Genomic DNA, 27,720 nt, shown 5'->3' with positions numbered 1-27,720 from the left:
AGGTTGGGAGTTCGAGACCAGCCTGACCAACATGGAAAAACCTCATCTCTACTAAAAATACAGAATTAGCCAGGCATGGTGGTGTATACCTGTAATCCCAGCTACTCGGGAGGCTGAGGCAGGAGAATCACTTGAACCCGGGAGGTGCAGGTTGCAATGAGCTGAGATAGTGCCATTGCAGTCCAGCCTAGGCAACAAGAGTGAAACTCCATCTCAAAAATAATAACAATAAATAATAAAAACACAAGTGGGGCTGGTTGTGGTGGCTCACGCCTGTAATCCCAGCACTTTGGGAGGCTGAGGCGAGTGGATCATGAGGTCAGGAATTCAAGACCAGCCTGGCCAAGATGGTGAAACCCCATCTCTACTAAAAATACAAAAATTAGCCAGGCGTGGTGGCAGACACCTGTAATCCCAGCCACTTGGGAGGATGAGGCAGAGAACTGCTTGAACTCGGGAGGCAGAGGGTGCAGTAAGCCGAGATCACGCCACTGCACGCTGCAGCCTGGGCGGCAGGGTGAGACTCTGTGTAACAACGAAAATAAATGGAATCTGTTGTGTAGGTAAGGCCGTTTGTTTTTGATATGCGTTTTTGAAGATCCTGAGGTCTAAATTAGAGTGATAGGGTGATAGTAAACACTTTGTAACATGAAGCTGCCTACAGTTTATAATCATAATGCCACTTAAGGTGTGGAGTCTAGGCCTTAGTTGTCAGTAAGGCAGCAAAAATACTCAAACTTCTTCAGATGTCATTCAGAGCAATGATCAGAGATCTCAGTAAAACATATAGATTGGGCTGGGTGCGGGAGCTCACGCCTGTAATCGCAGCACTTTGGGAGGCTGAGGTGGGTGGATCACCCGAGATCAGGAGGTCAAGACCAGCCTGGCCAACATGGCAAAAACCCTGTCTCTACTAAAAATACAAAAAAATTAGCTGGGCATCATGGTGGTGGGTGCCTGCAATCCCAGCTACTCAGGAGGCTGAGGCATGAGAACCGCTTGAACCCGGGAGGCCGAGTTTGCAGTGAGCCAAGATCGTGCCATTGCATTGCACTCCAGCCTGGGTGACAGAGCGAGACTCTCTCAAAAAGCAAAAAACAAACAAAAAAACATACAGAGTGAAATTCTTCATTAGCTATGTATATATTGTTCACTTTAAAATAAAGTAGAATAAGATAAAGCAAACCATGTACATACCAGCACAGGTTACATATAGAATGTCAGCCATGGCCTCTGTATGTTAAAAAGAATTTGATATAGTCACAAGGACAGAAAACCAAACACTTCATGTTCTCACTCATAGGTGGGAACTGAACAATGAGATCAGTTGGACACAGGGCGGGGAGCATCACGCACCGGGGCCTGTCAGCGGGTGGGGAGCTGAGGGAGGGACAGCATTAGGAGAAATACATAATGTAAATGATGAGTTGATGGGTGCAGCAAGCCAACATGGCACATGTATACCTGTGTATCAAACCTGCACGTTGTGCACATGTACCCTAAAACTTAAAGTATAATAAAAAAATTTGATATAGTGATTAAGTGGCATTGTACCACCCTGTTATCTTGGGAAGCAAATGCTTTCATGGACTAAATTTTGTGTTTGGTGCTCCTTTCTTGCAGCTTTCAGTAGATTCTCATTTTATGAAAGACCTGGGTTTAGACAGTTTGGACCAAGTGGAGATTATCATGGCCATGGAAGATGAATTTGGTAAGGCTCAGTCTTGTATCTACATACTGTGATTTTTTATTAAGGTGGATTAAACTGAAAGAAATGGTGGGAGTCTGAATTGGAGTTAGAATTAAATATTAGTAGAAACAGTAGTATCCACTGTCCTACACACACACACCTTCTTGCCCACTTACCATCAGGTGAAGTAAGCTTTAGGGATGGTACATTTATTCAGAAAGCACCTTGCACAAGCCCAGCAGAGTGCCCAGTGTCGTGCCAAGAGCCGAATGACCAGAGATGGTTCCGGGGGACTGATTCTTCAGACAGAGTTCTAAGACAAAGGGCAAAAGCCTGCCGGGAACACATGCCAATGGCACGTCAGCCTCTCCTGAGCTCGGGTGACATGAACCAGGTGGAAGTAGTGTGTGCCAGGACAAGAGACGCACCCAGAGCCTCCGGCCTTGGTCTCCTATCCTGGCTCACGTGCACACTCCAAGTTTGGGACGGTGTGTTGTGCAAGTGAGACCTTTCTAAGGCTCCATGGCTATTTCTGCGTAAGTTGGTTGAAGAGGAAATCAAAGGACTTCTGTGCTATTCTGCAGAGCAGGGCCTAGTTAAAATTCCTCACAGATGATGCTGACTAGGATGGAATGCTTTGCCTAGTGCTTCACAGTACCAGGTCTGGAATTGAGCTTAGGTATGAGCCTGGACAAGTAACTATCTCTCAAAGCCTGTTTCTGCAGCTGTAAAGTGGGTGATAATAGTAGGAACCCCAGGATTGGGATTGCTGTGAGAATTAGAGATTATGTGTAAAATGCTCAGCACAGCGTTTGGCCCAAAGTAAGCTAACTATCAAAACCCAGCCATTTATAAAAACCCAACCATCATGAAAAAAAAAAAAGCATGGGTGACGTGTGTTACAGCACGATGACCCTCGAGAACGTGCTGAGTGAAAGAAGCCAGACACAGAAGATGACACGTTATATACCATTTACATGAAATATCAAGAAGAGGCAAATCAAGATAGAAAGTAGATGAGTGGTTGCCAGAACTAGGGAGGATGGGGAGTGACTGCTCATGGGCACTGGGTCTCTTTTACACAATGGTGATGGTTGCACAATGTTGTGAATATACTAAAAACTACCAAATTTTATATATATATTATATATATATGTATGTGTACAAGGAGGAATTTGCTATTATATGAATTCTATCTCAACAGACAAACATACCTCCAAAGCATTGTACCCAACCTGCATGCATACTGTCTAGAAGCTAACTGGCCCACAACCTAAATGGCATTCAAGGTTGCTGAAAGTTTTGATATACTTGTAGCTGTTGTAGAAGGGTCAGGGGTGTTCAGTTCTAAAGGATTTTTTTTTTTAAACTCTCTCACATTGTTGTGTATTTTTCTTTTAGGGTTTGAAATTCCTGATACAGATGCTGAAAAGTTAATGTGTCCACAAGAAATTGTAGATTACATTGCAGATAAGAAGGATGTATATGAATAAAGTATCAGGTAAATGATTAGACTTCTAAAATGATGTTCACCCGTAGATTTAATTGTCTGTGGTTCTTCAATAAAGGAAAACTCAAGAAGAAATAGAAAATGGAAATGCTTGACCAAGATTTTTCACTGCTTATAAAATGCAAGCCCTTTCCCGTTGTCTGCCACTCAAAGGGGCCCAGCCGCGGTGGTGATCTTTGAGAGGTTGAGAGCTGTCATTGCTGCATAGAACTCCCTTGACTGTCAGCTCTCCTCACAAAAGCAGAGTTTTGTACAAAGTACTGAGCAGGGATAACCTGGAAACAGACCTCTAACTCCCTCAATTACTCACCCAAGGCAAGCCCAGCCTGCTGGGTAAGACACTGAGGTGACCTGGCTCTTTTTTTTTTTGGACACGGAGTCTCGCTCTGTCACCCAGGCTGGAGTGCAGTTGTGCGCTCTTGGCTCACTGCAAGCTCTGCCTCCTGGTTTCACGCCATTCTCCTGCCTCAGCCTCCCAAGTAGCTGTGACTACAGGCACCCACCACCACGCCCAGCTAATTTTTTGTATTTTTAGTAGAGACAGGGTTTCACCGTATTAGCCAGGATGGTCTTGATCTCCTGACCTCATGATCTGCCCACCTCAGCCTCCCAAAGTGCTGGGATTACAGGCATGAAACACTGCGCCCGGCCCGACCTGGCTCTTAATTAGGCAAGAGAGGCCTCATGGGTAAGAGGATGGACTTTGGAGTCAGACACACCCAAGTTTACTTTCAGCTCTGCCACACTCTGTAAGCCTGGTGGTCTCAGGCAGACTGCTTAGCTCTGTAAGCCTCAGTTTCCTTGTATGTAATATGGGGGTAATGATAGGACCTACCTGGGGCTTTTGTGAAAGCAAAATTGCAGAGAGTGTATATATCACTTGATACAATGATGTAAAGAAGCCTCTCAGTAAATAGTAGCTCTTGTTACTTGGGCCCTAGAATAATCAAATAAAACTTTTTGCATTAAAACATTATATTAGTGTCTTTAGCTTTTAGTGACCCTGTCTTTTTGTTTGTTTGTTTTTTTTTTAGATGGCATCTTGCTCTGTTGCCCAGGCTGGAGTGTAGTGGCATGATCTCGGCTTACTGTAACCTCTGCCTCCTGGGTTCAAGCGATTCTCCTGCCTCAGCCTCCTGGGTAACTGGGATTACAGGCGTGTACCTCCACGCCCAGCTAATTTTTATATTTTTAGTAGAGATGGGGTTTTACCATGTTGGCCAGGCTGGTCTCGAACTCCTGACCTCAGGTGATCCGCCCACCTTGGTCTCCCCAAGGGCTGGGATTACGAGCATGAGCCACTGCACTCAGCCAGATGCTGCATTTTTAGCACCTGAAAGATGTCACTTACCATTAGTAAGAACACATCAAAAATAACATTGAACTTATTTTATCTTTTCCAGACCCTTTGGCTTTGGGGAGAGAGGACTCAGATGATAGTGGCGAATGTCTGGCAGTGAGGACACATTTTTGCATCATTGCTGACTCTGACAGAGTGATTCTGATGGACTTGTATTTAAATTGTGTAAGTGTTTTACTCTTTGAAAATAAATCTATAAAACCAACATTTTCCCTAGTCTTCAGTTTTTCAATGATGTCTATAAAGTGCTTTTTTATATTTTCATATTGACATTGCTTAATATTTTTTTTTTTTTTTTTTTTTTTTTTGAGGCGGAGTCTTGCTCTGTCACCCGGGCTGGAGTGCGGTGGCCGATCTCAGCTCACTGCAAGCTCCGCCTCCCGGGTTTACGCCATTCTCCTGGCTCAGCCTCCGGAGTAGCTGGGACTACAGGCGCCCGCCACCTCGCCCGGCTAGTTTTTTGTATTTTTAGTAGAGACAGGGTTTCACCGTGTTAGCCGGGATGGTCTCGATCTCCTGACCTCGTGATCCACCCGTCTCGGCCTCCCAAAGTGCTGGGATTACAGGCTTGAGCCACCGCGCCCGGCCCGACATTGCTTAATATTTTTAAAGGTCTGATTTGTCACTGGTATCATGCATGTCAAAAACAATAGCTTCTCCAACCGTGTACTTGAAGACAGACTCTCTCCCCACCTTCATATCACGAGTGAATATATTCATGGAAATGGACTTTCTGCTTCAAAAAAAATTTTGTTTTGGTTTCCATTAGCTTATTATCAGCTGATATCAGCAGGTGGGACTAGCTGTTCATCCCTGTCCTAAAGATCCCTTTCCAAATTAATACAGTTTAACAGTTTTGGAGAATGGGAGGCTCTCTTTCCTCCTGGAAGGTCAGTTTGACATTGCCATACATCATTATCAGTTCTGCCCCTTTTACTCTTAGCACTGTGTTGGTTCCTTGGGGTTGATGTAGATAACATGTACACATTGCCTAGCTCTTGATAAGGTTTAGTTTGAGAGTTACATCAAAATAATTGCTCTCCTTTTACTTGACATTTCTAGTACAGGAGGGAAGAGGAACCAAAGGCCTAAAGTAAGTAGTGTCTTCGAGGCAGAGGGACTAAGGTGAGGGGCCCTCAGCCAGCTGAGAATCTCATGGCTGAGAGATGAGGTGGTTGAAGGATGGGAGTCAGCTCTGGGATTGGGTCCACACTCATCTGCTTCCCTTCCTGCAGGTACCAATACGCCGGTTCCTTCTGGGTTGCTCTAGAGTTATTTCAGGCATGTTACGTAGGCATATTGCTTTTTTTTTTTTTTAATAGGTAAATTATGTGTCATGGGGTGTGGTGTACAGATTATTTCACCCAGGTAATAAGCATAACACCCCATGGGTTTTTTTATTTGAGACGGAGTTTCACTCTTGTCGCCCAGGCTGGAGTGCAGTGGCCCGATCTTGGCTCACTGCAATCTCCGCCTCCCAGGTTCAAGTGATTCTCCTGCCTCAGCCTCCCAAGTAGCTGAGATTACACCCGCTACCATGCACCTGCCACCACACCTGGCTAATTTTTTGTATTTTTAGTTGAGACGGGGTTTCACCATGTTGGCCAGGCTGCTCATGAACTCCTGACCTCAGGGGATCCACCCACCTCAGCCTCCCAAAGTGCTGGGATTACAGGTGTGAGCCACTGTGCCCAGCCCCTGATGGGTCGTTTTTGGATCCTCACCCTCCACCCTCCAGTAGGCCCCGGTGCCTGTTGTTCCCTTCTGTCCATGTTTACTCAATGTTTAGCTCCGACTTACAAGTGAGAATGTGGTATTTGGTTTTCTGATCCTGTGTTAGTTCACTTAGGATACTGGTTCCAGCTGCATCCATGTTGCTGTAAAGGACATGATCTCATTATTTATGGCTGCATAGTATTCCATGGCGTGTGTGTGTCTGTATGTATGTGTACACATTTTCTTTTTTTTTTTCAGACAGTCTCGCTCTGTCGCCCAGGCTGGCGTGCAATGGCACAATCTTGGCTAACTGCAATCTCCGCTTCCCCAGTTCAAGTGATTCTCCTGCCTCAACCTCCTGAGTAGCTGGGATTACAGGCATCCGCCACTATGCCCAGATACTTATTTTGTATTTTTATTAGAGATGGGGTTTCACCATGTTGGCCAGATTGGTTTCGAACTCCTGACCTCAAGTGATCTGCCTGCCTCGGCCTCCCAGAGTGCTAGGATTATAGGCGAGAGTCACCGTACCCAGCCTACACATTTTCTTTACCCAGTCTGCAGCTGATGGGCATTTAGGTTGATGTCATGTCTTCGATACTGTGAATAGTGTTGTAGTGAGTGAACGCAGGCATGCATGTGTCTTTATGGTAGAATGGTTTCTATTCCTTTATGTATATCTAGTAGTGGGATTGCTGGGTCGAATGCAAACCTCATTTTCGTTTCTTTGAGACATTCACTCTGTCACTCAGTCTGAGGGCAGTGACACGATAGTGGCTCACCGCAGCCTCAACGTCCCAGGCTCAGGCCATCCTCCTCCCTCAGCCTCCCAAGTAGGCACACCACTACTAATTTTTTAAGTTATTTATAGAGATGGGGTCTCACTGTGTTACCCAGGCTGGTCTTGAACTTCTGGGCTCAAAAGATCCTCCCGCCTCCACTTCCCAAAGTACTGGGATTACAGGCGTGAGGCACTGAGCCTGGCCCCTTTTTAGCAATAGAAAGGATATCCTTTTCAGTCATGAAAATCATACATTGTTACACTAGACCTCTTTTATTTTTTTTCAATACTCAGCAACATATCTTGGAAAAATGCCAAATTGGAGGATAAGGTGCTTCTTCATTGTTTTTTTTACAACTGCATTTATTTAACAATAGCTTGAGCACTTACTAAGCACTGGTGATCAAATCGGGAGTAAAAAGGCTGTGTGTTATTCCTTTGATTGGAACGTCCGGTAGTTTAACACTGGGGATATTTTGGTGATAGTCTCCAAGTTGTTCTGGCTATTTTAAATCCCATGGCAGCTGTACATTTTGCCAAAAAAAGCGTCTGTGATTGTGTCTGCCTAAGATCATAAAGTCTGACTGTACTGCCACTTGAGTGCCTGCTTTGCTACTATCTTCAGCAGACGCCTGCAGTGAAACAGCCCATTCACGTCATCCAGTAGCTGGTGTAAGCCCCAAAGAAGCCAGAATGAGGGAAGACATTTACTGGATCTCACACACACAGATCATTCATCCCCAAGGCCATTTAGGGTCTGGTTGTTCAAGCAATAGCAAAGGCCTTTCTGTTCTTTCTGCTCTACGAGCTTATCAGAATGTTCTGCTGAGAGACTTCTGTGCCACTATAGATAGGCAGCAAACTGGCCAAATGTAGCATTCCAAAGTGTGTGTGAATTCAAGAACAGGGTAAATGGAATTGTATGCATATGGTATTTAATAGCTGCTGAAAACACCTCTGAGGATCTGTGCCTGCTGTACACTGTTCCCACTAGGAAAGGGTGGCTTGTGAAGCCTGTCATGACCTGGTCCCAGCCCTGTCTCCAGCCATCCCCACCCTATCTCCAGTGGAGCTGCTTCCGTCTGCTCACTGTGTCCTCCACACAGCAAGTTCACTCACTCGCTCCACACAAGGAAGTACCCACTGTGTGTTAAGCACTCCTGGAGACTGAGGACAGTTTCACACCATATAGTTTGTCTCCCATCCTCCTGGAGACTGAGGACAGTTTCACACCATATAGTTTGTCTCCCATCTCCAGGAACTCACCACCTTGTAAGGGAGATAGGTACAACCTAGGTGGAGGTTATCACATTCAGCATCACCAACGATGCAACAAGCCAACCTCCTATGCTGCTCCTGATGTGAGGCATCGAGGTCACGTCACCTCTGAGGCACTCCTGTGAAAATCATGTAACTTGAATCTGACTATGAGGAAACAAATCCGGAAGGTGGGACAGTTTATAAGGCCTGGACTTTAAAAAGTGTCATGAGAGGCCTGGCATGGTGGCTCATGCCTGTTCTGTTAATCCCAGCACTTTGAGGCCAGGAGTTTGAGACCAGCCTGGGCAATATCGTGAGACCCCGTCTCTTCAAAAAAATTAAAAATTAGCTGAGTGTGGTGTCACATGCCTGTAGTACCAGTTAGTCCCAGATTTGGAGGTTGGGATAAAGAGAGATGGATTGGCAAGAGATTTTGGGAATAAAATGGCAGAACCTGGCAAGCTGGGTGGGAGGATCACTTGAGTCAAGGAATTAGAGGCTACGGTGAGCTATGATTGCACCATGGCACTCCAGCCTGGGCAACAGAGGGAGACCGTCTCTCTAAAAAAGAATTGAAAAACAAATAGATGGGGTGCAGTGGCTCACACCTGAAATCCCAGCACTTTGGGAGGCTGAGGTGGGTGGATCACCTGAAGTCAGGAGTCCGAGACCAGCCTGGCCAACGTGGCGAAACCTCTTCTCTACTAAAAATACAAAAATTAGCCAGGCATGGTGGCAGGTGCCTGTAATACCAACTACTTGGGAGGCAGAGGCAGGAGAATTGCTTGAACCCGGGAGGCAGAGGTTGCAGTGAGCCGAGATCACGCCACTGCACTCCAGCATGGGTGACAGAGACTCCATCTCAAAATAAATAAAATAAAACAAATAAATGGCAGAATCTCATCAGTTGTGTCTAAGCTATCTCCCAACCTACCCGTACTGGGTGAGTTGTGGTCTAAAGCAGGGACCAGAGGATTGGATTTGATGCATTGCATTTGAGGTGTTTGTGGGATACCCGAGCAGGCAACGGATAATGAGCAAGAGCTCAAGAAAAATGTCAGGTTTGGAGTCTGAGCGCTGCTCAGGTGCTTCCCCAGTGCCGGCTCCCTCCTGCTAAGTTCCCATGGAGGAGTCCACTCACCCCACTCTAGGAAGTGGCTTAAGTGGGAATGACTGGTCCTCCGCCCCTGGGATGCACACTTAAGTACTTGAGCGTAATGTGAATTCTACTTCTTCAGGGATGGATTTGGTGCTGGGGTTGAGAAGCTAGGAGAACTGAGTGAAAGACTTACCTATCACCTGAAATTCTTTATCAAGTGCATGTGTTACTGTTTTAATGTTTTAAGTGGTAGCCAGCTAATAAATAAAACCAATTAAACAAATTTAACTGACAAATTAACCTTATTAATATGCAAAGCTAATTAATAAAGCCAATAAACAAATGCCAAGGTTCAAAACTTAAAAAAGCAAGTCACGCACCCAAGTTAGTGCCCTTAAGACACACAGCAAAACCAAGGAAAAAAAAATCTGAAAGCAAAATAAAGCAGCTGGGTTCTTTCCTAACTTCTCAAGTACGAGGTAAGTATCTAAGAGCACAGACTTGAGCATCAGGCAAAGCTGGGTTCTGAATTGTAGCTTCACTTGGTAACAGGCATGTGGCGTTGGCTAAGCCATCTAACTTCTCTGAACCTAAGATTTCCTCTAGTGGCCAAAGCAGGGGTCACAGGAGGGATGTGGTGTAGTGTTGACTACATAATGCACGTAACATTCTTCACACTAAGACATAAGAAAGGAGCTGATGTCACAGGACCTGAATGCAGAGTGTTTAGAGCAAGTACGTGGTGGAAGAGCACCCAAAGGTGATGTCCACTCTTCCCTCCAGGGCTGGAGGCCTCGAGAAGCAGCATTTGCCTGGCACATAGCAAGAGGTCAAAACATCCTGCTAGGTGGTCTTTTTTATTTTTGATTTTTTTGAGATGGAGTTTCACTCTTGCTGCCCAGGCTGGAGTGCAATGGCGCGATCTCAGCTCACTGCAACCTCTGCCTCCCGGGTTCAAGCAATTCTCCTGCCTCACCCTCCTGAGTAGCTAGAATTATAGGCACGGGCCACCACGCCCGCCTAATTTTATATTTTTAGTAGACATGGGATTTCTCCATGTTGGTCAAGCTGGTCTCGAACTCCTGACCTCAGGTATCTGCCCGCCTCAGCCTCCCAAGTGTTGGCATTACAGGCATGATCCACCACACCCAGCCTAGAAGTACCAGATAGCAGATTCTCTAGGTGGGCATCAGCCAACGTATAGCACGTGACACAATCCCACTGTCCCCCTCCCCCATGTAGGGGTCAGATCCCTAAGCATCCAGCAGTGCTGTTTCAGGATTATGAGGTACTGGGAAAAAGTGAAGAGCTGACCCCTTCCCCCTGCCAGGAAGAAGGAAGACCAGGAGGGACAAACTCCATCATTCTTCATATACCAAGGATTCTGTTTTAGTCTCCGCCTTTTTTTTTTTTTTTTTTTTTTTGAGACAGAATCTCATCTGCCACCCAGGCTGGAGTGCAGTGGCACAACCTCGGTTCACTGCAGCCTCTGCCTCCGGGGTTCAAGCGATTCTTGTGTCTCAGCCTCCCAAGTAGCTGGGACTACAGGCACCTGACACCACATCTGGCTAATTTTTATATTTTCCAACAGAGGCGGGGTTTCACCATGTTGGCCAGTCTGGTCTCAAACTCCTGACCTCAGGTGATCCATCTGCCTCGGCCTCCCAAAGTGCTAGGATTACAGGTGTGGGTCACTGTGTCCGGCTGATATCTGTATTTTTTGTAGAGATGGGGCTCTTGCTATGTTGCCCAGGCTGGTCTCAAACTCCTGGGCTCAAGGGATCCTCCCACCTTGGTGTCCAAAGTGCTGGGATTACAGGTGTAAGCCACTGAGCCTGGCCTATTTTTTGTAACAGATTTTCTTCCTCCCGACTCCTGGGTCTTTATAGCTTGGGGCTAAACCTGTAGCTCCAATCTCAGTGTTTTCTAAAACATGTCCTCGAAGGCTAAATGGCCAGGTGGGGTTGCCCATGGCACTAGTCGGGAGGTGTGAGTACAGAGAGGCAGCTTCTCTTCCAACATGTGGAGGCCAGGGCCGACCAAGGAGCAGACCATGCTACTCTAACAGGAGTGTGGCTCACTGGCACGCCAGTCATTTTCACCATTTTGCAGAGTAAATGTCAACTGTTTCAGCAGAGAATACAGTTGAATATACTTAAAGCCAAGCAAGACCACAACTGGAAAAGAAATGGCTCTGGGCCCAATTCCAAATGTTGGTTAATCCCCAGTATGGATTAGGCGCATGAAGAATTGGAAGGAAAAAGAGACGCAATTAATTATCAAACTTTAATCAATAGACTAATCTTACAGGATAAACAATAAGACAGCTAGTCAAGGTTACACTTTAAAAAATAAATCCAGCAGCGCAAATCTAATAGACTAAATACGTTCATCTCCTCCCAAACAGGCATTTGATTTAAAAACAGAAACGAGAACAGAGCGTACACCACAAGGAAACATGGTACTTACAAATATTGTCAAATAATTCCGCAGAACTCTTTAAGGAAAAAAAAAAAGGTTCTTAGAAATTGAGAAAGCAGTAGAACCACCCAGCCTGGCAGGTCAATCTACCAGATGTTCTGCACGTGAGAGGGCTCCCAACCACCTGTAACTTCAGAAAGGCTGCCAGGCACTATGATGAAGGAAACAGGTGCCGATCCTAACTGGAGATGACTTTATCATAAAGCCTTAAGACAAAGGGACCATCCTTTTCCAAGACAACAGGCATGAACAGAGGCAAGGAGCAAGAGGCGAGGGTTCCCTCAGCAGATGGGTGGAAAGCAAGCCTGCCCTTGCACGGCCCTTGGCACACTCAATCTACCCCCTTTCCCTTCTCTGCCCCTGGCAAAGAAAGGTTGGGCAAGTGCAAGAGCCCAGAACGGCTCCTCCAGGCACATGGTTAAAGTAAGAGTAAGAGGAAAACGAGCCCCTTCGGGGTGAAATATGGCAACTTTTCTGAGACATGGCAATGAGGCAGAGTTAATCTCTTTGGCCCTCATTAGCTAAAGCAGCAACTAAGGAGCCTACTCAGGGCCTCACGTGGGCCCCTTCTATGCCCACAAGAAAGTGCATCCTTAGCTCAGTTCAACATTTAAAAAGAGCTAACGCTACTTGCAAAAGGCCCATCATGGATTCAAACACTTAATACCAAAGAGGTCCAGCAACTCGCGAGTCTGTCTGCGTTCTGTGATCTGAAGCAGAGCTGAGGGGGCCCTGGCTCACAGGGTCATGTTCTTCTGCCAAGGCGCCTCAGGGAGCAAAAGAAAAGCATGATGACGTCTGTGAGCCAGAACCTGCAGGAGGACCACCGGTATAGATTCTAGAAGACAAAGAAGCCCTCAGGAGGCTCTGAGAGGTGTTTAGTGTGTTAGAGATGGCCACCCCTCCATCTCTGGCTTCAAGTCAACGCTATTACGGCCACTCTCCGGAAACCAGCTCTTCCTTTATCCACCTGCACACCCCCTGCCACGGTGAGGGAAAGATCTGATCCCTCTGACAGTGAGGAAATTGTATAGAAATTATCCTGAGGGAAAAAAAAACCACTGTGACGCTACCTAAGAGAAAGAGTATTTCAATTTGCTTACACAGATTTAGTCAGTACACTCCAGACTGTAAGAAATGTATGAAGAGACTGCTCATGGAACTCAATGACTAAACAGTGAATACTACTGTGACCCAGACACGATCGAAAACACTTCTCCCAGTGGCTTCTGGTGCTATGTCTGCTCTCCCGAGAGCTTCTAGCAAGGTCTTCCATGCAGACAGGGTGAGGAGCCACAGAGCTCAAGATTGCTGAAGCTGATTTAGTAAGCTCTGTAAAGCAATACTCAAACAGCTCCATACGAAAAGGTGTCATTTACATTATTATTTATATATAGTATCTCGAAGTAAGGAAAAAAGCACCATTTTACTGAAAATAAAAATGCTCACGCAGGCTTTGGTCCTCCTGAAATGACACCAGCCTGAGTGAGAAGCAGTTGACCCTTGGGCAGCAGGGAGATGATGGAAACGCTTGCTGTCACTGGCAAGAGGGGAGGCCAAGTGGCCTGGCGAGCCACAAGAATGGGGCAATAAGGGGAGCAAGTAGAGAGGCCTCGATGAGCAGCCAGGCCAGCCTGGGGATGGAGCCGCCTGCTCTGAGAGATCAAAAGTAGGTGTGCAGCACTGTCAGGACAAGTCTCTAGGACTGGGGCATTGGCAAACAAAAGGGACAGTGTCTGACCCGAGATGATGGTCTACTTAATGCATCTTATTTCCCCCGAAACCTGTCACCTGCAGACAGAGGCTTGGACAAGTAGCTCAGATGCACTCTTTTCCTCAGGAACTGCAGGCTGACAAGGACAGAAAAGCTGCAACGACTGCTCCTTTCTCAAGGGATGAAAAACAGGCTGTTTCTTGGATGCTGCACTTCACAAATGTACTAATTGCCTCCAAAAAAGCAAAGAGTAGATTTTCCTGCCTAGATACATCACTTGGCATTGAACACACCACAGAAAGCAAGAGTCTATGTGGGCTGGATTCCTGAACTACAGCTTAGAAGGGAAGGGCGTACAATATCATCATTAACTGGCTCACAAGAAATAGTCATCTTGGGCGAACACATGCTAATACGTTTCACAGAATGAGGGATGACAGCCTAGAATCCAAAATGTGACGTTTGGAACATTTCTCGCCAAACCTTACTATGAGAGCCTGCAACCAGTGAGAGGAGAACTGCAAAGACGGCAGCAGAGAAACAGCAAACAGCACAAAGGAGATCATTTACCAAGAGACTTTCCCTCCTTTCAGAGGCAACCAAGCCAGAAGGAGATGACAGAAGTTCACGTGTACAAAGAACAGAAGGGCAGAAGGGCTAAAACCAGAAGAGGGTGAGCTGATCATGAAAGCAATTTATCCCATTTTTGTTGTTCAATAACATTGGCCAACCTGCTAGGGTCAGATGTCTTCTTGAGAAAGGCAGCATCTCTGAACCTGGGATAAAGGACACTTGAACTGAATGCATGAGCAGAAGGACCCAATGGAGAAGCATAATTGAAATCATCCTTGGACTGCTTAAGAATTTCTTGAAAACTTCTAAAGAAAGAAGTTTACATCTGGATCTGCAGCTATATGGCTGTATAGTCTATCTTCTACCTGGCTCCTCCTGGAAGAGGCCTTTGTCTGCTTGGGAGCTGGGGTTTTTGAGTGGCACAGCCCAGGCACAACCATGCCAGGCTGGGTCTCTAGGCCAAGCTCAGAGAGGGGTGCAGACAATCATCCAACCAGCAATGGAACTCCTCAGAGATGGGGCCCAAAGGGCACGACGTTTAAACAGGAGCCACTGGGAGATACTCTGCTGCTCAACGAACACCACAGCAAGTGTGAGAGCTCCCTGCCCAAGACCGAGCAGCTCTCCCTCTCCCACCGTGCGTTCACAGGCAGCAGCAGCACGGCGGGAGGGAGCCCAGGAAAGGAAGCGTTGATGAGGTACCAAAAGAGGAACTGACATCTTTGGGTTCTTAAAACAAAAACTCAAATCGAGGAAGTGAGAGAATGAAAAAGGGAAAGAATTAAATCTGAATCAATGGACAGAAATATATGGCTTACTAACCCCCCTCCATTTTGCATACAATTTTATACAAAAAAGGAAAAAAAAAACACCCCAACTCATCGCAATGCAGTCCAAATGTTTGCAACCAAAGATGTATGAAAATATTTCAATTGAAACCGCTTTTTTTTAAAAAAAACAAAGCTTTTGATCATTCCCTTGTCAACATAATTGGCAGATCTACTCTCAAACACACTTAAGAGTATTCCACACAACATGTTCGGAATTCAGATTTATTGATTTCCATCGTATTGAGTTTAAAAATGGTATGAAGCTGACTACAAGAAAGGGAACTGGTCATTTTAAGTTAAAATTAAGCTAATGGTGAAAGTACATCACCTCTGGCTTCAGTCACCACATCACCTCAGACTGAATATAGATTTTTTGTGAACAAAGTTCCAGAACTCTGAAATCCAGGGATGCTGCAGGCCTCTCCCAGCAATGTCCTTCACTTTGGGTCAGTCTCCCGGGCCAGAGGTGAAAGTGCTTTCAAAAATACTGCCATTTCCCCAGCACAGTGTCTTTGATTGCATCCACATATTGAGTTGGAACCCAGTACACCCAGTAGTAAGAGGCTTCCGTGGGGCCCAACTGAAACGCCTGGAAGGGAAAAAGGAAAACCAAGCGGTACTTCAGAGGTCGGGAGACCAATCAGGCAGGACAAACATGGGGGAGGGTTGGGATATGAGTTCATTAAAAAGGGAAGAAAAACCAAACAAAACTTTGCATGTGGGGAGCGTTCTCCCAACCAAAAACAAAAACAGGCAGGGTGAGGGTTAAGCTGAGCCAACCCTAAAGCAGTGGTTCTCAAACCTAAGTGGTCATCAGAGCCATCCAGAGGGCTTGTTGGAACACTGATCAGCAGGCTCCACCCCTGTGAAGTTTCTAATTTGGGGAGGTCTGGGGTGGAGCCTGAGAAACTAGCAAGCTCCCAGGTGATGCACCACTACTGATCCAGGGACCACAGTTTGAGAAACACTGCCCCAGAAAACCTGTCACACATGCTCAAGAAAACAGGTATGAATGTTCATTGCAGCACCGTCTGAAACCACAAAAACCTGGGAACAACCTACATATCCATCAGTAAGGGAATGCAGAATTCAAAGTGACAAGGCTTAATCACACCAATGCTGGAGTTCTTTTTAAAGAGGTATCAACTGGGTCCACATGGATCTACAGTTAATACTGACAGATTCTTATGTTGAACCAAAGAAAAGCAAGTTGTACCACAATACATGATACCATTTACGAAAACTGGAAGCACAAAACAACACTCCATCTTGTTCGTGGATACACGTGTAAATAAAGAATGGATAGATGGGAAGGACGCACGTGACACACGACGATGGTAATGGGAGGAGGGGAAGACAGTGGGGCCATCATTGCTGTGAATAAACTTTATTTCCTTTATTTAAAAAAAAAATTTAAAGCAAATTACAAAATATTTATAATTGCCACTTCTCAGTGACGGATATATGGGCTTGTGACAGTTATTCTCTTTCTTTTCTGTATTCTATTTGTATTTTTTCTGAGCTGGAGTCTCGCTCTGTTGCCTAGGCTGGAGGGCAGTGGTGCAATCTCGGCTCACTGCAACCTCCGCCTCCCACGTTCAAGCGATTCTCCTCCCTTAGCCTCCCAAGTAGCTGGGATTACAGGTTCGCGCCACCATGCCCGGCTAATTTTTCTATTTTCGGTAGAGACAGGGTTTCACCATATTGGCCAGGCTAGTCTTGAACTCCTGACCTCAAGTGATTCACCTGCCTTGGCCTCCCAAAGTGCTGGGATTACAGGTGTGAGCCACTGCGCCCAGCCTCTTTTCTGTATTTTAAAAACACTTCTCTAAAAATGAAAAAGCACAGCCAGTTTTCCAACTGTGAATGATGACATGTTAATTTAGTTAAACAAATGGCATCTGCACACAGCGATAACTAAATACTTTCATTAGGACAAAGGTAAAGGGGTTTGGAAAAGAGAAGCGGGCTATTAGAGCTCCCCTCTGCCGGAAATTACTCGAGAGAAATGAACTTTTCAATGAAATACTAAGTCCTTACCCATCCACACCAATTCCTCCCCAGAAGTCCAGAACAGTCCACTCAACCTCCTTGGACTTCCTACCACCAGGCTGCTTGAAAACTCAGGCTACAAACCCTACAGGGTGCGACTGGTAACACAAATTATTCAAAAAGGAGTAATGGAGCCCAGTTAAAAATATTCAACTCCAACTTTTTTTTTTCTTTCTTTCTGTCTTTTTTTCTTTTTTCCTTTCTTTGCGCCTGGCCCAACTGTTAAAAGAGAAAAAAATAATTGACCAGGCCAAACCAATCTGTTTGCAATCTTTGTAATAAAGACTACAGACAGAGGGCTGGGCACAGTGGCTCACGCCTGTAACCCCAGCACTTTGGGAGGCTGAGGTGGGCAGATCACGAGGTCAAGAGATTGAGACCATCTTGGCCAACATGGTGAAACCCCGTCTCTACTAAAAATACAAAAATTAGCTGGGCGTGATGGCGTGCGCCTACAGTCCCAGCTACTCGGGAGGCTGAGGCAGGAGAATCGCTTGAACCTGGGAGGCAGAGGATGCAGTGAGCCGAGATAGTGCTACTGCACTCCAGCCTGGTGACAGAGCGAGGTTCTGTCTCAAAAAAAAAAGACCACAGAAAGAGTAGGGTGGAAGGGCCTCCGGGGGCCTGAGAGAAGCCCCAGTGACATCATCATCACTTCCAGAAGACAAAACCCCAGGAGCCCCACAGCCTAGGGACTGCACTCCCAGCTACGGCCTTGCTACAGCAGCACTGGGCAGGATGCCGACAGGGCTGCCTCCCTTGCCCACCATACTTTAAGCCCCTTTGATTTTTTTTCTATAGCAAGAGGATCTTCCAACACCTCTCTCTGCCTGGGACTTGGTACCCCAATCCACAGGCCAAACCACTAGTTCCTTCTTCCTGGGATGGGGCGGATGTGGCTTCATGACTATGGAATGGACACTGAAAGGCCTGCCTCCTTGGATGAACAATGGCAGGAGGCCCCACCCTCACACTACAGCTGCTCAGGCCAGGGCCCTGATGGGCAACTGCAGAATCAACTTCGTTGACAATGTGGTCCCTCCAAACAGCGCTGGGAAAATTCTGGAAACTTTGTCCAAGCTGCTCATTTTATGGGAGGAATGAATTTTTTGCTTTGTTCTGCAGAATTGTGGAACACCTCCAAACATTCTGTCTTCCTGCAGGAAGCCTGCTCTCTGCAGAGTGGCCTCTATGCAGCATAGATGCCCCACAGAGCCCGTCCTCCCCACGAGGCCCTCAGCCACTGGGCCTGGCAAGAGCGGCATCATTATTACAGAAAAGAGGCCGCCTGGTGCCCTCACCAACACCAAGGCTGGGGCAAGTCTTGTTTTATACGCAAGATAAAACTTATAATGAAAATCCACAAGCCATTCCTCCTCTTTATATTTGTTTTCCTGATCTCGAAACAACACATGACAAGAGGGAGGCAAAAGAGACTTTTCTAAAAGAGGTAAGAGAAAACATATCCCCTTTAAACCGATGGAAGGTGTGTGTTGGGGGATACAAAATAAACAGAACTAGGAATAGAGGCCATGGATTAAGTTCTAAGTAGATGAAGAAAACATGAGGGTCTTAAAAAAGTGCATCTTCTGGAGACTGAGTTTGCTTCCATTAAACAAGCTCAGTGAAAACTGTTTCCTGCCAGGTAAAGCAGAGTCGAGTGAGAGGCTGGACTCAGCCAGCGCTACTTACCATCATGTGGTAGTCTTCATGTCCCTCGATAGGTTCACTGACCACATTCTTTATGGAGCCCATGGGCAATTTCTCAGTCCGCTCTAAGTTGAGAGGGAGTACAGTGATTATTCAAAGGCCCTCCTGTTCTAACTCCTCTGACTCAGCAGTCCCTCATCAGGGCTGGTGGCTGTGGGATCTACGGTAAACTTAAGTGACTGGCACCATGCACTCTGGGGACAACATGACAGGGTCTTCTGACCAGTGCACATAAGGCCTTGTGGGGGAGCTGGGAACTCCGCAGGAGCAAGCGGGAAACTGGGTTTGGTAATGGTATAGTAAAGGTCTCTGACGGCAGAGATGTATCTTCCCTGGGATTACTTTTTAAAATCTGATGGTTAATAAATATCCAAGAAAGGCCGGGCGCAGTGGTTCACACCTATAATCCTAACATTTTGGGAGTTAGGATTTGGCCAAGGCAGGTGGATCACCTGAGATCAGGAGTTCGAGACCAGCCTGGCCAAAATGGTGAAACCCCATCTCTACTAAAAATACAAAAAATTAGCCAGGCTTGGGGGCAGGCGCCTGTAATCCCAGCTTCTTGGGAGGCTGAGGCAGGAGAATCGCTTGAACCTTGGGGGCGGAGGTTGCAGTGAGCCGAGATGGTGCCACTTCACCCTGGGCCAAAGAGCGAAACTCCGTCTCCACAAAAAAATAATAATAAATAAATAAATAAATACCCAAGAAATTCCCTTGTAACCTTATGCAAGCCCAGCACTGGCTAAAGTCTTGGGCAGTAGGGAGAGTCAAAAGGCCTACAAAGAAAGAGGAAACACATTCCCCTGTGGCTCTCACAAGGGCAGGGGACTGCCTGGGTTTTAGGGCTAGATTCTATACCACGACCCTGCTTCCTTCTCCCGCCTCCCTCCTCAAGTCCTCCCCACTCCATATTCACACACTTTTATGAAGTTCTCTTAAAACATTTATAACCTCTTACGATTAACACTTGAGATACCACTGGTCACATGGGGTCAGAAGACATTGAGGCGCGTTTAAGAGGATGGCAGGGAAGAGAGGGGGGCAGCAACGGATGCCTGGAGTGAGATGACACTGCCGGGAGTGAGCCAAGTGAAGCGGAACTGGGTGAGGTCAGGGGGAGGCGTGGTGCACCTGCACAACAGGACACAGCCACCCCAGAGCAGCAGACACCTCAGGGACCGGGGTGCGGGGGGAGGCGGGCGGGGAGGCTCAGCAAACAGCTAAACCAAGTGGTAAAAAACTTGCAGCCTTTGCAGAAAGAAAAATCTGGAAAGGTAGAGTCTAAAAATAGGTAAGGTGGCCAAACAGACTAGGAATTTAGAGATCAGGGTTCTGGTCTAGCTGGGGACTTAAGACATTTTCCTTCAGTTCTGTGGGCCTCAGTCTCTGAAAACTGGGGGCTGGGGAGAAGGAACCTGAAGATGTTCATTTAGGTTTGGACTTCTAGTGGCTCTACAACAGTGGGCCCTAAAGCAGGACCTAGGCAGCAGTTGTCTTTAAGATGGAAGCTTTTAAAACACCTTTCATCCTGAAATGTCTGGAGATTTCACAAAAATATACAACTGATTTCTGGCTTCTCTTGAAAACTCCAAAAATTGGGCAATTCTGGACACACACTCCTGATCACTACATCAGACCTTCAGCCAGATTCAACTTTCCTACAAGCAGGGTACATGCTCTCCCCCAGCGGCTTCCGGTTTCCTGCCTGGAGCTTGTTCTCATTCTTTTGAGGCTATCGGCACTGCCTCCTCCTACACAAGCTAGCAAAGTTTAGTCAAGAGTAGCAGCCCTTAAGGGTCACTTACTCAGCAAAATGCCCCATGGAGAGGCCAACTCGCTGCTGGGATGGTCATTCCACAGCCGCTTCTTCTTGCCAGCAGAAGACGAAGCCAGTGGCTAGTAGCCAACTCCCAGAACAAGCTGTCCTCTTATGAGTGCTTATAACACTAAGGTGACAGGCCTCCTGGGCAAGTGGGAAGAGTGCTTGTCCCTTGGGCTCCAGAGGTACAGTGCTATGGGTGGGAATGAAAATCTTAGCCTTGTTCAACCCTAGAAAACATGAGTAGTTCATGGCCACACTCCTTGACAAGGCTGGTGAGTAAGGAGGCTTTCAAGGGCTCAGAAGCCCCAACATATTGAGCTTCTTCTAGAGTTCTGCCTTTAGACCAAAGCAGGAAGGCAGCTGCTCCTACTAGCAAAAAGAAAACCTCCAATACAGGGTCAGGAAGTTCTTGTTCTATCAGTTCCTACAGTTAAGATGTGTTCCCTATACAAACTTCCTGACACAGAAATATTCCCCGAGGAACCAACGAGCACTTACAGACTTAGTTCCTATCCAGACTTCTCTGCCTGCACCTATCCTCATGGCAGGGTCTTTCCAGATCAGCCTTAGCAACTGCCTTCAATGAGGCTGCCCACAAGCAAAAGTAGAGGTCCAGCAAGAGACAGGAAGTCTATGCACTTCGGCAAGTGAATGCGATGGGACAGAACTAAGCAAAATCACCTGCAAAGTTGACAGAGGCTGGGCAGCTAACTACTGACAAGGGGAAGATGGACAGGCTCTGCAGAAGAGAATGATGTAGCAGAGGGTTCAAAGGCCCTTGCAAAAACTGGGGGGAACTCTCAGATATTCTGCAAAACTTGCTTTGACCATGCAGTTAGAGTTGAATGTGAAATGAAGAAAACAGTGAGTTATCATAAAATTGACAGAAAACTCAAGCATTTTTGGCATTTCAATTTTTGTTCATTTTAACAATCAGTATAGGGTTGAACACTGATTTTTGTGTTTTAGATGATTAAAAACTCTCTCTCCCCACCACCCCTGCCCCGATTATTCTCCGTAAAACTTGGTTCCATGTTAAGTGGAGTCTCACTAAATGGTCTGTCCCTGAAACCAGTGAACGTCAGATGATGGGACCCCCTATACTTCTCTTTAGCATTTACCTCGAACACTGAATACCTACAGTGCTGGCCAGAAACAGGTGATTTAGGCATGTTCGGTTCCCTCCAGGAATCTAACAGGGGGACAGACAAGTCAGAGAGTAATGAGTGCTCTGGGGATATAAACGAAGCGCTCTATGAACAGAAGCGGCAGCAAGTCATTTGGAGGGTGGGGGGTGAATCAAGAAAGGCTTCATTCAGAGAGAACATTTAAGTAGGGCCTTGGAAGATTTTATTAATAACAAGGAACGGGAAGAAGGCATTCCAGGTAAGGGCACAGCATGAGCAAAGACAAGGAGCTGTGCAAAGCACATGGGAGTTTCACAGAGAGATGCGGCTGAAATACACAGGGGACCACAGGGCCAACGGGCCTGAAGCTGGAACCAAAATTTAAACTAAGGCCCAGTGCTGAGAACACTGAACGCTGTGGTTACACATCTGAATGTCTCCTTAAAGAGCCAAAGGTCCTTCAGCACAGGTACCCAGGATAAAAAGCAGTAGGTAAGATGGACAGGACAGAAGAAAACACAGATAGGGCAGTGAAACAGGGTAACTTGCTTTGAACAGACCAAGTTTAAAGATGCTTGGGAACTTTAACTGGCACAACAGTGTGGCAAAGAAAGGGACAGACAGTTCTGCAGTGTAACTGACAAGACTTTGTAAACATCTGGGGGAAGGAAGAGGGAGGACAGTCAGAGACACTTCCCAGCAAACAGCAAGGCTGATCCAGACACCGTGCACAGGCGAGGGTGGGGCAGGCAGAGGGCAACCAGGCGGGGAGGGAGAGGCAGATTCCTAGGCAGTGGTTAGGGAAACTTTACCTACTATAGGGTCAAACTCTGACCTACAGGGGCCAGGCAGGTGATAAGTGAACAAAGCTGGCTACTTCTAAGATAAATGGGACCGTGAGGACTGTAGCATGGCCCACTGGAAACCACCACTCGGCTCTCGTGGATCGATGCCGTGTGAGAATGCAGGCCCCAAAGGACCAGATCATTTGATTTTTCAAGAGAAGCCAAAAATTTTAAAAAATTCAGATTAAGTGAAATCTCCCAATTTTTACAGATCGCGTGTCATCCCACAAAACCTTTTTCTGTGGACCAGACTTGGCCTTTGAGCCTTGTGTTTGGGGCCTCTGAATCTGTGTGCAACTGAAGAGCCAATGTTTGGTGGATCAGCCCTGAGATCACAATCAAAACAATGAGGGAAAAGGCAAGCGTCTAAAAGCAAATTTAAAAGCCAGAAGCACACAAAGCACAGTGGAGAGAGAGAGGTTTCAGAAGGAGGGGCGGAATCGTACTCTACAATGTGAGTGCTGCTGGGTGTCAGAGGCAGGCAGTGGGCAGGCAAGGAGGCAAGGAAGAACATACCTTTAGTGCCAATCCACAGCTGGTCTTGTTCTAGTTTAAAGGTGAGTCTCACTTTTCCTCCGGACTTATTGTACATGCCGGACAGCGGTACCGTTGGCAGGCGTTCCTGGAGGCATAAGAGCATGGTAAGGGATGGTGGGACGGTCTGAAAAAAAGAGAAGGGGGCCAGGCGCAGTGGCTCACACCTGTAATCCCAGCACATTAGGAGGCCAAGGCGCGTGGACCACCTGAAGTCAGGAGTTCAATACTAGCCTGGGCAAATGGTAAAACCCCGTCTCTACTAAAAATACAAAAATTAGCCACGTGTGGTGGTGCACCCCAGTCTGGGTGACAGAGTAAGATTCTGTCTCAAAAAAAAAAAAAAGGAAAAAAGAGAAGGGACAGGATTGTAGGAACTCAAGTCAGACGGTGAGTTGGCTCATTTTCAGAATGCTCACAAAGAAATCCACCTTACCTGGGCACCCTTAACAGATGGCATCACATCTTCGGGTTTTCCTTTATCCAATACTTTCCTGTGTTGCTATAAGTTAGAAGAGAGAATGAAATGAAACAGCTGACTACATTTAGTCGTGTTACGATTCCTTTGAAAGACAGGATGAAGCAAGCCTCAGTGTTTTGGCTCAAAAGCTTTTAATGACGAGACTATGGATCCTTTGAAACTATAGCACAGTATTGTTCAGCAGAACTTTCTGGGAGGACGAAGATGTTTGTACCTGTGCTAGCCACTACCTACTGCTGTGACTATTACGCACTTGAAATGCGGTTACTATGACTGAGGAGGAACTGAATTGTTAATGTCATTTTAACCAGCCACATGTAGCTAGTTACCATATTAGCTATCAAAGTTCTAGAGCAAACAGGATTTCCAGATTGCCCTTCTCCCCTCAAAAAAAACCACCACTTAAATGATTAAACCATCAAGCTAAAGAGGGCAACAAAGGGTGTTGTTCTCCTAGCAGACAAAAAAATGGCACCCACCTTTTTCAACTTGAATTCCCAGAGAACCCTATAAGATGTTGGTAATCTGTCTAACTGCCTAGAAGGAGCGGTTCTTCAACAAATGGAGACCCAGCCCATCGCCAAAGTTTTCCCCACTGCCCTACCCTTAACTCCAGCTAAACAGGAACCTGGAAGAGCTGCCTTTTGGAAAGAAATGCTGATTACTCTATAACCTGACATTAAGAAGCCTCTAAACTCCACCCCTACCAGCCTGTCCCAAGAACCCTGAGGCAGCTCGTTAAGGATTCTAAGTTCAGGTCCTCTTAAACAGCGCTCCTGCCTGGCCCACCTGAGTCTTATTTCTTCTCCATCCGTGGCCTTACAGGCACAGCCACTGTTTGGAAAAGCTGGAACTATGGGACAATGAATGGATAAAAGGTAACAATTTAATCAAATGTAAGTACCAGGCAGCCACAAGCCAGCCCAAATCCTCATTGGCATGGTGGAATCCCTCTGGGAGGAATAAACTCAGCACTGCCAGACTGTTAGTAAAAAGTCACTCCAGACATCAGCCCCAGACCCCTTAATAAGCTGATAAAAAGGCAAGGGACTATATCCCTCTCATTAGGTCATGTGATGCATCGTAATTGGCATCAATGAAACACAGCAGCATGGGCTGGAAGTGCAATTCCAGTCACACCTTTCAAGTACCTTTTGAACAAGACTTCCTGTACTGTGGAGAACAGTTCTAGGCCTGTTAAGCTACCATTAGTAACTAAAAACCTGTATTTAAGAGGCATGTTATGCTCCAAGGGTGTGACCAGTGGGACCACTCCTATGTGACGCTCACATTTCACTATTTCATACATGTGGCAGAGGAAAACAGGAATATGAGAAGAAACTCAATCGGTTTCAAGACAGCGCGACCCCATATGTGGGGGTGAAGTCTCCAAATCAACACCTTTTAGATAATTAGACAATATAGGTTTACAACCCCTTATCTGAAACCCTAGCGTTTTGAATTTTAAGGGGTTTCAAAGTCTTATAAAGATAATATTGCTTTAAAATACACAACAATCTTCTCTGTGGAGTGTGGGGCAGCACCTTGTCACCAAAGAGGAAAATTCGCACTAATTCTGGTCCTGTTAAATTTATAAAAACACTTTTCTTTTTCCGACTTCTTTGGGGTTTTGGAAGCACACACGAGTGATTACGGATCCGTAACACAAACTGTGTCCTTCTCTTACTGTTGGTCATACATCTTAGTATCTATGGTCACTAAATAATGTTGATTCAAGTCGATCTACTCTACTGTGAACACAGTTGAGAATACCTGTTTTCCTTGGAATGCTAGGAAGCATGATCAGGAGGCTACACAGCAATCAGTAGAATTTGCCAGGTAAAAAGATAACAAGTGATGATTCTTACAACCTCTTCCTTCTGTAGTAAAATCATCTCACTTGTCCTTATTCATAAAAGAATGTTAATGGCTACGAGGAGCACAAGGCAGGATCTCTTACAGCCAAAAGAACAAAGAATGTAAAAAAATCAACCTCCTATTTCACACATCAGGACAAAAAATAAATAAATAAATCCATCAGTGTAGTTGTCTTCCTACTCAGCTTCATTCAGCTTCCTGAAACGGTCAGTTTTAGAGGAACCTCCGAGAGTTGTTGATTTCCATGCCTAACCAGGCTTGTTGACTTGGGAAAAGCCACAAACCAAAAAGCCAAATGTAAGCACTTGTGCAAAATGAGGGCTTACTTCTAGTACTGGTATTTTTCTCTGGCACTAAGTAGGAGAGAGAAACCCACGTCTGATTCCTTTCAACACATGGTCTGAAGCCTCCCTTTACCAAGGTCTTATCCTAAAGTAGGTAGACGTGAGACACACTGACCCGCCAGATGAGACAAAGTTGCAAATCTCAGGTAGTTGTCACCTCCACTCTGCGGCACCCAACTGCTGCCATAAATTTCCATCATGGGCCCTGTCCAAAAAGGAGCTTATTCTAGGGAGAATACAACCAGCCAAGGCTCAAGAGGACAAAGCCTCAAATTTCTCAGGACCAAGAAGCACAAGATGGACTCACTTTCTGTCTGCAGAGAGGCTCCTTCTTGTTCTCTTCGGCCTTTGCATCCTGCTGCGCAGCATCTTTGGGTGTGTTTACTGCTAAAACATCATTGATGGTAGAGCCAACCACCATGATCTTGGCCCCACTGGTCACTTTTATTTCTCTCAATGTTTTATCCTCAGGGACGAGTCCCTTATACATGACTTTCTGCATGGCAGGCGGGAGACCTTGGGAAAAGGTAGAAGGTGGACAGTGAAAGGAAGGAAGGAAAGAAAAATGTATGGATACTACACAACTCTTTGGTTAACAGACCAAAAAGTGTATACTGACTCCACCACCTATTAGCTTTCTTGGGAGATTTACAACCTCTGAACCTCAGTTTCTAGAACTGTGGAAGACTTATGAGGGTAGGTCCTTCTATACAGAATTGTTTCAAGGATTAAGAGATGAGACCAATGTGGGGCATTTAGTACGGTGCCTAGCATTCAATAATTGTTCCAATAAATATTAGCTCTCATTCTTTCCAAGTTGTTCCTCAGTCATCTAAATCATTCAAATATTAAGTGAGAATCCACAAGCATCAGAGTTACAAAAGCCGACAGAGACAAAACTCCTGTTCTTAATGGAGTTTACAAGGCTACATGTAGAAAGCTTTAAAAAAAAAAAAAAAAAGTTCAAGGCCAGGAGTGGTGGCTCATGCCTGTAATCCCAGCACTTTGGGAGGCCGAGGCGGACAGATAAAATAAACAAAGCAGCCCCGCGGGGTGGGGTGGCGGGCGCCTGTAATCCCAGCCACTTGGGAGGCCGAGGCAGGAGAATCGCTTGAACCTGGGAGGCGGAGGTTGCAGTGAGCCCAGATCGCGCCAGTGCACTCCACCTTGGGCAGCAGAGCGAGACTCCGTCTCAAAAAAAAAAAAAAAAAAACAAAAAAGGAAAAAGAAAAAGAAATTTCAGATGGTAAAGCACTATAAACAAGGTAAAATTAAGAAACAGAATCAACTGTGAAGAACCAGCATCAAAGTCTTAATAGCGGTGTTTCCTCAACTTCACTTAGAAGAATTACCTAAGATATTTGCTAAAAATAAATTCCTGGCTACATACCAGACCCACTGAATCAGAATCTCCTGGGAAAGGGCCCGGAAACTGTAAAACAAGTGCCTTAGGTGATTTTTTAATTAGAGATGTTAGGGCAACATTAATGAGAAACGGGTCTAAACGTCAGACTTCGGCTTGAATCCCAGTTCTGCAACTTACTAGCTCTATAAACTTGAGTCCCTTTCCCCAGCAGAGTAATGGGCATCCAAATGTTCTTCGGAAGACTGCTGTGAGGATGGGGGTGCCTGATGCAAGGAAAGCCACCAGGTGCCTAGCACGGTGCAAGGGCCATCAGGAGGCGGGGTGGGGAAGACTGGCTGTCAGCGCCGCAGGAATTACCTGTAATCGAGTGGATCTTCTGTTTCAGCTCGGAGCCTGTACTGTCCAGGGGGAACTTCACGTCATGCTTGGTCTTGTTCCAGATGATCTTCAAGTCCACCAGCTCCCTGCCCGCGCCGCCGCCCGCGTCTTCGCCGTTGCTGACCGAGGCCTGGGCTGCGGGATCCCCAGGGGGCTGGGCCGGGGCCGG

The 27,720-nt window shown here is 46.3% G+C and overlaps 2 protein-coding genes across 2 annotated transcripts in view; one reads left to right on the top strand and one right to left on the bottom strand.

The window, feature by feature from the left end:
- The window catches only part of NDUFAB1 (NADH dehydrogenase (ubiquinone) 1, alpha/beta subcomplex, 1, 8kDa), a 5,330-nt gene extending 565 nt beyond the window's left edge, over positions 1–4,765 (top strand). Inside the window, exons 2-4 of the mRNA XM_011958316.1 lie at positions 1,624–1,711; positions 3,092–3,191; positions 4,604–4,765. Of these exons, the coding sequence (XP_011813706.1) occupies positions 1,624–1,711; positions 3,092–3,183 (180 nt within the window). The 3' untranslated portion in view covers positions 3,184–3,191; positions 4,604–4,765. The remainder of the gene's footprint in view (positions 1–1,623; positions 1,712–3,091; positions 3,192–4,603) is intronic.
- A 6,923-nt stretch (positions 4,766–11,688) lies between these two features.
- On the bottom strand, positions 11,689–27,720 carry UBFD1 (ubiquitin family domain containing 1; the record flags this gene model as incomplete). Its single annotated transcript, XM_011958315.1, has 6 exons — positions 11,689–15,603; positions 18,759–18,841; positions 23,087–23,192; positions 23,541–23,606; positions 26,115–26,323; positions 27,531–27,720. Coding segments are annotated over 6 exons (765 nt in total), but the record flags the coding sequence as incomplete, so codon positions are not given.

Source organism: Colobus angolensis, unplaced genomic scaffold, assembly GCF_000951035.1.
Source record: "Colobus angolensis palliatus isolate OR3802 unplaced genomic scaffold, Cang.pa_1.0 Scaffold468, whole genome shotgun sequence".
In the NCBI taxonomy this organism is placed as follows: Eukaryota; Metazoa; Chordata; class Mammalia; order Primates; family Cercopithecidae; genus Colobus; species Colobus angolensis.
This window is presented reverse-complemented; position numbering and strand designations above follow the sequence as displayed.